This window comes from Agrilus planipennis, unplaced genomic scaffold (assembly GCF_000699045.2).
Source record: "Agrilus planipennis isolate EAB-ADULT unplaced genomic scaffold, Apla_2.0 scaffold35, whole genome shotgun sequence".
Lineage (NCBI taxonomy): Eukaryota > Metazoa > Arthropoda > Insecta > Coleoptera > Buprestidae > Agrilus > Agrilus planipennis.
Window position 1 is genome coordinate 1655651 of NW_020438957.1, and position 9516 is coordinate 1665166.

At 30.2% G+C, this 9516-nt stretch overlaps 4 protein-coding genes and 1 long non-coding RNA gene across 7 annotated transcripts in view; 2 read left to right on the forward strand and 3 right to left on the reverse strand.

Annotated features, from left to right (window-relative positions):
• LOC108744794 (RNA-binding protein 42) overlaps positions 1-3061 on the forward strand; it is a 16540-nt gene extending 13479 nt beyond the window's left edge. The window contains exon 4 of the mRNA XM_018480712.2: positions 2804-3061. Coding sequence (XP_018336214.1) covers positions 2804-2937 — 134 coding nt within the window. The 3' untranslated portion in view covers positions 2938-3061. The remainder of the gene's footprint in view (positions 1-2803) is intronic.
• LOC112904613 lies at positions 184-1849 on the reverse strand. 2 transcript variants are annotated; one of them, XR_003231228.1, is made up of 4 exons: positions 1676-1849; positions 1073-1214; positions 484-726; positions 184-415 (listed from the first exon to the last, which is right to left on the reverse strand). It is a non-coding gene; the product is annotated as an uncharacterized LOC112904613 (long non-coding RNA). The 2 variants fall into 2 exon arrangements; XR_003231227.1 differs by lacking the exon at positions 1676-1849 and having other exon boundaries at positions 1073-1317.
• Positions 3062-3164: 103 nt separating the features above from the next.
• Positions 3165-5117, reverse strand: LOC108744793 (radial spoke head 1 homolog). The gene is made up of 5 exons (XM_018480711.1): positions 4952-5117; positions 4608-4773; positions 4265-4459; positions 3981-4202; positions 3165-3484 (listed from the first exon to the last, which is right to left on the reverse strand). Exons 1-5 carry the CDS (start codon positions 5015-5017, stop codon positions 3210-3212), a joined length of 924 nt encoding a protein of 307 aa, XP_018336213.1. The 5' UTR covers positions 5018-5117; the 3' UTR covers positions 3165-3209.
• LOC108744791 (UDP-N-acetylglucosamine--dolichyl-phosphate N-acetylglucosaminephosphotransferase) lies at positions 5085-8824 on the reverse strand. Of its 2 annotated transcripts, none has more exons than XM_018480707.2 (4): positions 8368-8822; positions 8203-8314; positions 7539-7984; positions 5085-5623 (listed from the first exon to the last, which is right to left on the reverse strand). In XM_018480707.2, the coding sequence occupies exons 1-4, from the start codon at positions 8532-8534 to the stop codon at positions 5137-5139; spliced, it is 1212 nt and encodes a 403-aa protein (XP_018336209.1). In that variant the 5' UTR covers positions 8535-8822; the 3' UTR covers positions 5085-5136. The 2 variants fall into 2 exon arrangements, with proteins under 2 accessions (XP_018336209.1, XP_018336210.1); XM_018480708.2 differs by lacking the exon at positions 5085-5623 and adding an exon at positions 7300-7479 and having other exon boundaries at positions 8368-8824.
• On the forward strand, positions 5630-6767 carry LOC108744795 (the record flags this gene model as incomplete). The annotated part of the gene is given in 1 exon segment (XM_018480713.1): positions 5630-6767. A coding segment is annotated over 1 exon segment (716 nt), but the record flags the coding sequence as incomplete, so codon positions are not given.
• Positions 8825-9516: the final 692 nt, after the last annotated feature.

Consider the following 9516-nt stretch of genomic DNA (forward strand, 5'->3'; position numbering starts at 1 on the left):
GTCTGAAAGGAAGTAACGCTAGAGTAGACTCGCGAAAAGTGTATAAGACACTTTTAAGATCAACTAAATAGCTAAGCCCAAGGGAAGTCGTTCGGGGAGGCCCTCCCTAATTCCACAAGGGTGAGAAGAAACACACACGATAACGAAACGTTGAATCATGTAGAACTCGTAGGGTAAATGCAAAGCAAATTAGGAAGAATATGCAGTAAGCTAAGCGAAGAGGTAAGCAAGAGACATGTTAGACTATGACTACCAAAAAAAACTAAACGTGTTAGTACAGTAATAACGACTACAACTAAAAACAATAACAACATCTACAATCAAAAATTAATTCAAATAAAATAAACTACAAAAAACATGCAAAATAGACAAGTATTTTAACTACGGGGTCTTCTTTATCTTCTCCACCGGCGATCTGAAACAGATAGGGTGGCAACAGATTAATAATGAGAAACAAATGTTAATTATGTTATGTATTCTCACCTTAATTAATTACAATGTGCCAAAGTCAACAAGTGCAAACAGTAATGCAAATCCAGGAAGAATGATGCCACTGCAGACAATTTGGGATGCAAATCAACTTCAAGGTGCTCTCTCAATCATTCGTCGAAGATTAATTGGATAATGTTGCAAAATGAAGATGTTAACGGCAGGCCAATGTCCATAGTCCAAGAAAAATGACACCACAGGGTAGAATAAAAATTAACTTCATGCTTATAAGATAATCTGTAAAAACGGATAAAAAATGAATTAACGAAGTGTAGTAAGTAAATAACATGGAATAAAAGTTGTAAATCAACAATGTTCTGTAATTTTTTACTGATTTTTTGCTATTTTATTCTCCCATTGCATTGCAATCCATAGAGTTTTAATAATGTTCCTGTGAAATAAATTGTTTCTAGTTCCCCTAGTAAATAATTTGATAACAGAATGTAAAACAATAATGTTGAGCACTAGAGAAGTTTTTATTACAATGGTACAAATGGAAAAACTTATACATTAGTAAGCCTCAGTAACCAGTATCCATCATCTTATTTTAATGTAAAATTCTAATTTGGGCACACATGCTTACCTTAAAAATGCAGAAAATTTTTCCAAGTGGGGAAGACAAGGGTAAACGAAGTGCAGTAAGAACATATCACTGTACACGATCCATTCGGGGACACTCAATAATACCCAAGGAAACTTCAATATGCTTTCAATAATAGGCCAATCTGTAAAACAGAACAAGAGAAAACGAATTAGATGCAATATTAATGAACAATATCTGAAAATTAAAACGCAATTTTCAACAAACAAAACCAAGTAAAGCTCCAAATTATATAATGGCCATAGATAATAGATATACAAAGTGTATAGGTAATAGATGTAAAAATAGAAATACAATAGATACACAATTATCCATTGAGCAAGAAAATGAACATTGGATACGTTCAAAAATATTAATCAACCAAAAAATCAAAGATTTAGTTCAATTACAAATTGTTAATAACAATTTTTCCAATAAAAAATTATGGCATAAATGATTAAAGAAGCTTCCTTCTATAGCGCTGAACGCCTGTTTTAATAAGGCATTAGAACTTGTATTATTTTTTATAATCTTTTGTTTATCGTTTATAACTAATTTCCAAGAGGACATTTAAAGTGGTATTTTAATTAGGGCATACATTCTTACCTTAATAAACTACAAGACGTTTCCTAACGTTTTTACTTGAAGAAGACAACAACAAACGAGTTGCAGAAAGAACAAGTATCATTGGACACCATCCAACTGTCGATATCACTCCAAATTAGCGTCAATAAACTTTCATTTGTAAATCAATCTATAGAAGAGAACAAGAAAAAACGAATTAGCTCCACTAATAATGATGAATACGTGAAAATTAAAGGGTAATTATGAACAAACAAAACTAAGTAAAACTACAAATCTAATTCATGGTACCTGAGTTACGAAGGACATACTATAATTCCTTAAGTGTAATATAAGGTATAATCGAAAAGTTTTAACAGAAAATTCTCAAAATTAATTTACCATGTTGATTTTCCGTATAAATGGGTCGATTTTGACTGTTGTTCATTTAGATGTTGTTGTTTGGGGTTGCACGTATTAAAAAATACACTTTATAAGCCTTACTATTCGGCGAAATTTAAATTTGAAGTGACTTACACTTAACGCACAGGTTGTTTGATTAAAAAAAAATATATTAGCGTTAGCCAAAATTTATTTTTATTACTTTTTTTGTTTTAAATCACTACAATTTCGAGCAAAGAAGGAAATAGAAACGAGTAAACTTTAAACATATGTAGCAAATACCGCTGCATGTTTTACTAATTGTAAAGAAAAGCTTACATAAAATAAATTGATAGTTTGTCCTTTTTTTTCTTTTTGTATAATAATAATAATAATATTTTTTTCTTCCTGTGACAATAGACAACTAATAGTAAATTATTGTTACTTCTAACAGTAGTTTATATCCAAATAAATTTTACAAAATACATTGAAAACAAAAACAAACATGTACAGTACATCGTACTATTATCATTCTACACGTATCATTGAAACACGTTTCATTTAATGTGTATACGTTTCTTTATATTTTAAACTAAAAAATGTACCACCGTTCGTTCCATTTAATAATATTTTAATAATAAATNATACATACAGTAATGTGCATTTTTTTAGTATAAAGAAGTAAATTTCAAGATACACTAAGGAATCATAGTAATTCTCTTGATATTTCAAAAATGAATCACTAATTAGACATTTTTTTACTTAATAAATAATTGTATCCTTTCTTTCTAGGGCGATATGTAGGAAGTAGACCTATCAAACTTCGTAAAAGCAATTGGAAAAACAGATGCGTGGATACAGTGAGGAAGAAAGAAAAAGAAAGGGCTGCCCTAATAAACATGTTAACGGCTGGTTCAACAAAGTGAGAGAGACAGACGTAGACTGCACTGGTAAAGTTTCTTTTTATTTTACACTTGCTAGTTATTATAAAGGCGATTATTTTTTGTCAACATAGAATTAATGAACATAAAAATACAATTTTTATTCATACTATTGAACTTCAGTTTATCGTCATAATTACTCAGCGCTGCCGTTTACAAACCTTAACGCTTCTACATATTGCAACAAATTAATAACGTTTATGTAATCATTAAATCAAGCAAATTATAAAGATCATTCGAAAACGTCCCTGTATTTCTTATACATTGGGGATCTCAGGAGAAGCATCCTTTTTCTCGTCCCCTCCTTCTAGCATTTTGGGTAATTTTCCTTCCTCTTCCTCTCCATAACCGCCGATTTCGTATTGTTGTTGTAAATATTCTATAATATCAAGTAGAGAATCTTCAGAGTCTTTATAAAGCCACGGCTGAGGTTCCGGCGGAAGTAATTCCGGTTGGAATGTAGTTACACATCGGGCCCTCCAAATTGGAACAATTCCTTTAGGTGTTGATCTGTCTTCTTCCTCATCTAAACCTATTTATAAAGTAGGTACGATATTAATACATCGTTGTTTATTAATAATAATTATTTAGTTGTTAAAAAAAAAAAAAAATTCGTTGCAGATGCTAATTAGTATTTATTCGAGTGTTAACGAATATATTGCGCGGTTTTCATAATTGAATCGCCTCAGTCAGTGTCAGTATTTTAATAAAACTTCTACATAAGACAACGTGTTATGCATATAGATGATCTACCTGTGGTTTTACTTCAAAAAGGCTTGATAAAGTAATTCAACAACAAATATTAAATTATAATGAACAGATGGGCAAGCTCTCACGTAACAACTACTAATGAACTGTATTCTAAAATATCTCTGAATTAGAAAATCTTTAAAGGGGTGAAAAACAATTGCGCGATATTATAATACTTGCTTCAACATAATTCATTTGTGAAAATAACAGAATACATACTAATAACTTTGGAAGCATAATATTAATTCGTTTTTGTTCCAAATATTTAAAATAAATACCCTCAGTTTGCCTTCGTTCTTCTGACAAAACAAGTTCCTCTGCACCTATATAATCAAAAGCTGGATCTCGAACGTTTATATAAAAACCGTGTTGCATGTATTTATTTTCAAATGTGAAACAACCAGGTCCAATGGGTAAATTTTTATCGAATATCCCATGAAATCTGTACCGCGGATAGTTTATTATTCCGGAGCCTTCCATTCTACCGTTATTCCACATCCCTAAATTTAAAGCATTTCAATAAATTTTAGATTGTTACTGTGGCTAATAGTTAGATACCTACCGAAGTGAGTTATGTTAATCTTTTTGTAAGTGTAAGTTCCTAAACCGTGACGAAATCCTCGAAACCATGCCCCTTCATAAGTGTCCCCATTAGGGTAGTAATAAGAACCTTGACCATGCTTGAAGTCTTTTCTCCAATGACCAATATAGCGTGCCCCATCGGGGTAGATAAATTCACCCTGACCATGTTTTAAACCTCAACAGTTAAATTTTACAGGATAAAATATTGTTTAAAATTTATTGATGTATTCCCACGCTATTTACAACAAAAATATTAAAACTATATTTCTTTCAAGAATACTTTAATTTGTCAAAAACTAAAACATCGTTGACATTAGACCAACCTTTCCTCCATTCTCCATTATACCGTGCTCCATTGCGGAAACAATATAAACCTTTCCCCATACGTTTCCCATGACGATATTCTCCTTCGTAAATATCGCCATTAGGAAGTAAAGCGCTCCCCCATCCGTGTCTGTCTAAATTCTCGTCCCTTCCGCCTTCATATTCCTATTTTTCCCAAATTTAATGATTTTTGTTCATTATAAAGTAAATATAACTAAAGCAGCAGAAGGAATAAATTGGGAATAAATTCGGACACACTAGCAATGAAATACCCGAAAGTAATTTTTGATAATTTTTCTATAAACAATTCTTAAATAAGAATGATAAAAAAATAATACAGTACCCCATATGGATATACTTCCTCGCCCTCTCCTTCTCCTTTACCTTCTCCTTCTTCTTCATCGTCCATTTCAAGTCAGTTATAATTAAGTCATTTAAGTAGGCCACTTTGATATTTGAGAAAATAAAGCAAGAAAATCAGCAACACTATTTATTTTCCAAAAAAGTAGAAGCAAATCATATGATAGATTAAATATCATAAAATATGTAAGCTAAAGGATATCTTATGATAAAAGCCATTACAGTACAAATTATTTGTATAATCAACAAAAATATGGTCAAACGAGCTTCATGCATTGGTCCAGTTATAAGTAACACTAAATTAATTAATGTAAAATTATTTGTTATCACATAACCATCTTTTTCTTGCCATTTTATTATCCTAAATATTCTAAAAATATTAACAATTAACTTTCCTAAAAATGATAGATCATTATATTTAAAGGTAGTCGTACTTATGTTCAACTTATCTAATTTAGAATCTAATTTCGGCAATCGATGTCTCGGACAAGGTACTAAATGAAATAATTGAGGTATTGAATACAGGAAATTAAATATTTGAGGAATAAAAAAAAGCAGCGTTGTTTTACTAAAATGTCCTAAAATGCCTACAACGGCAAAGGTCATTCCCGAATAGTAACAAAACGTGTCGCCAACAAACACCAATGATGGATACCTATAACATAAATTTAAGTATTTGTTATATTTATTGAATTGTGGATCAATCTTTTTTCTTAAGAAATTATTGTAAAATTGTTTTTAAGGTGTGATACATGTGATAACAGTACATGATACGATATTTTGTTGGAATTACATGCGTAGCAGAATTAAAGAACGCAACCAAAACAATTATCTATGCCCTTTATCGTTCAGGTGCTGTATTCATATTTTGTTATGTCTATAGGTAGAAATGTCAAAAATGTAAACAAAAATATCTATTAAAATTTTAGTTTAACATTTAAAGATAATTATAAGAAAATCTTTTTATAATGAAAGATGAGACTGTTAACAAGTTAATATAAACAGAAGTGGAAAGGAAAAAATTTTAGTGTATTAAGGAAAAATCGCTTGACACGCCCAATAATTTCGTAAATGAGGTTATAAATGCGCCAATTCCGGATTTTTCACAAACGTCTTATTTTGTGGGTAATATTTTGCTTTCAAGTAAGTCTTCTATTGGCATATTTATTTTTAAATGTCGACATAATTTCTGCAACTTCGCGAACTTCCAAAAGGGTGTCGTTTTTTACAAATAATAGCTTTAAGTATGTACCCCTCAAAAAAAATACATATCATACATACAAACATAGAATATACCTTAAGAAGCAATCATCTAACAGTGAATTTATAGACTTCAATACAAGCATATGCTTTAGAAATGGGACTGATATAAAATTAATGTTACATAAACAAAACAATGATAAATGGAACTGCAAATGTCTTCCGACATTTCATGGAAACAATTGTGGTCAGCCAGAAATAATTTGGAGAGCATTGCTCAATTTTAGAAAATCAATTAAAATAAAAGGGCCAAGGAAATATAAAAGAAATATACTATTTGTTGTAATTGTAGATAAATTTTTAACAACAGCTCTTGAGATTATGATAAGTGAATTGAACAGTGTTGTAGATTTATTCATACTAATTGAATATTCTGGGGAAGTATTTTTAAAGAACCAATTAAACAATGGATTTCTAAGACAGTATCATAAAGAGGTACTATATCTTAACATTGTCAATGAAAATGATCTCTTTTCCAAGATACAAAATTCTATTGGAAATTTAAAGCAAGAAACACTAATTGCTTTTATTAATGAAAATGAAATTTTAAATAAAGAGGGACTGAAATTTTTGAAACTTTATGATGGTTGGCCTGAACCACTAAGTTTCCGAGTGAGATGGTCTGTTTATGGCTACTACTGGTTACATCCAAAGAAAACTGTTTTAAAGACAAATGTTTTCACATTTTCCTATTTAAATGAAAATTGGAATCATATAAAACAAAGCATTTTCAATAGCAAAACAGTAGATAAATTTGCTTATAAACAATTTATAATTGGAGATCTGAATCACTTTGGAGGGTGGTTTTGCCAATTTTGTTATGAGCCACAAACAATTATAAGCTATTTAATTGCCAAAAACATTACATCACTTAAACAACAGACTGCTAAAATAGACCAAGAATATTTGGAAGATTTAATGGGCAATGGGTTGTATATAGATGGAAAGACTGAATTAGAAAGAGTACATCGATCAAATGAGCATTACTATGCTCCTCATTTTGTGATAGAAAATAAATGGAATTATGATTGGTTACTTACAAATATATATTCAAGGTTGGATTATTGATATTATTTTATACCTGTTATTATGTTTGTTAATAATATTGGTGTAATTAAATTAAGGACAATGCTACTATAACTTAAATAAAATTAGTTTTAATTAGAATCCCTTCCAGAATTTATAAAATTAGGGCCCAATAGTTTTCTTTGAAGATAATAACTAATCAGGATTAAGTAGGTACTTTCTAATCTGAGTAAAAATAATCTTGAAACTAGCTTTGTAAAGGTATTAACATTTTTTTCACTTACCAATTGTACCAGAATAGAGCCAGTGAAGTAGCAGTGTATGGGACAAGGAAAAATAAGCTAAATCGATGTGCTTTCCATTGGTTCCCAGATAATTCAATTATATTAAAGATTATAAGTGACGAAGAAATAACAAGGCTCTGACCTACTTCGAGACCATTTATCCCAGCCAATATATTTATAGCATTGGTACAAAATATTGCCAGAAGACCCATAAATATGTAATATAAAATTCCCAAATTCACTGTTAATCCCAACCATTCTCTCAAAGGTTTTGGAACTATTATAGTAGTTGAATTAAAGTTGACGTAATACACCATCAGCAAAGGCAGTGAAGCTATGGTTGGAAGGAACAATTTATGTCTCCACCTCAAGTCCAAAACATCATCAGCAAATCCTAAGAGAGTCATACAGCATATGGACAGCAATGCTGATAATAATTCTACAAACTAGTAAGAAATATTAGCAGTAATTAAAAATTGCGTATATATTTATTTTACTGGCTAAAGCCAGTATATAAATATCAACAAATAGCCAGTTAAGTCTGTATGGAGTAAACTGAAATTAATTGTTATATTTTCGGGAATAATTCTGTTTAGTAATCTATAGAAAAAAATGCCTCAGGTAAATGTTTGATTAAAAAGGACATAAGAGACATTTAACTTACTTCATCATGGGGAATTTCTCCATTAAAAAAACGACTTCCAAAGGGAACCGGTATAAATAAAAAAAGTGTTATAAGGAAAATGCATCCGCTTAACACTCCCAATGATTCAGGTCTACAAGTTGTAAGATGTAAATATGTAAATCACACATTAATAACATTACTTACATTTTCTCGCTTGTACGTTTATTCATATCTATACCAAAAAGGTGTGCTTTGATAAATGTGTTTTTAAACTTTGGTATCAGTTTCATTGTTGTAAAAAATGCAACAACAGACATTACTACATTGATAAACATTGGGAGCCCTATTTGCCACAGTTCTTTAACGTCCATTTTATTGGATAAAAACGTGTTTCTAAATAGTTAGATTTAAGCACTTCAAAACATCCATTAAACTGATAATAAAAACGTACTGCTTGGTTAGAAACATTTTCTAGGTTAGGAAGGTTATCTGTATATATACTAAATGTTTTTTCGTCTTTATTTCCAGAATGCATATAAATGGGATTTGTTTTCTTTCTCTTACAGGTATTTTTCTTTTTACTCTGTAAACTGTTAATTAATTCCCTGGTTTTGTAATTGTGTTCAATTTTATGAATCCTGTTAACTTTATTAAATACGTTATATGTATTATGTATTATAAAGTTATACTAAAGTTTGTTGTAATAAGTGTAAATAATGAGTATAATTAATAAATATATTTCAATTTTATTAGCTTTTTATTGAATAATCTAATATAGAAGTAATTTATTGAAGAATTAAACAAACATTTACAGCAAAAGATAAATTTTAATCCTTATACTCCTCGGGAGGAAGATATTCACCAATATCCTTACTACATTGTAAGAATTATAAAGTGTATTTTTTAAGACGTGCAACCTCAAACAACAACATCTAAATGAACAACATCCAAAACCGACCCATTTATACGGAAAATCAACACGGTAAATTAATTTTGAGAATTGTTTTGTTAAAACTTTTCGATAATCCCTTATATTACACTTAAGGAATTATAGTATGTCCTTCGTAACTCAGGTACCTGGATGGACATCTCACGGTCCATAGTTAAATATTATTGCATCTAGTTTACAGGTTTCAACTATATTACAGATGTCTATCAGATAGCTACTAAGCGGCAATAATAATAACACTAAAATTTGCCCGCCAAATTATCTGATTTCCCAAGCATCTTATGCTCTCCTAATACAAATTTCCGATTTTCAAAGTTTCGCGAGAATTTGATTTCGTATCGTGTCTGGCACCTTCACCAAAATTTAGCTACCTTTGAATTGTTTTTGACAATAAACGTGTAAAT

Coding starts and splice junctions, on each gene's coding strand:
- LOC108744793 (XM_018480711.1), bottom strand. CDS start 5,017: ATGGACGATGAAGAAGAAGGAGAAGGTAAAGGAGAAGGAGAGGGCGAG. Junction 4,203..4,264: donor GATTAACATAACTCACTTCG/GTAGGTATCTAA, acceptor CTTTAAATTTAG/GGATGTGGAATAACGGTAGA. Junction 3,485..3,980: donor AGAACGAAGGCAAACTGAGG/GTATTTATTTTA, acceptor CTTTATAAATAG/GTTTAGATGAGGAAGAAGAC.
- LOC108744791 (XM_018480707.2), bottom strand. CDS start 8,534: ATGGACGTTAAAGAACTGTGGCAAATAGGGCTCCCAATGTTTATCAAT. Junction 8,315..8,367: donor AAACGTACAAGCGAGAAAAT/GTAAGTAATGTT, acceptor TACAACTTGTAG/ACCTGAATCATTGGGAGTGT. Junction 7,985..8,202: donor GAGAAATTCCCCATGATGAA/GTAAGTTAAATG, acceptor ATTTCTTACTAG/TTTGTAGAATTATTATCAGC.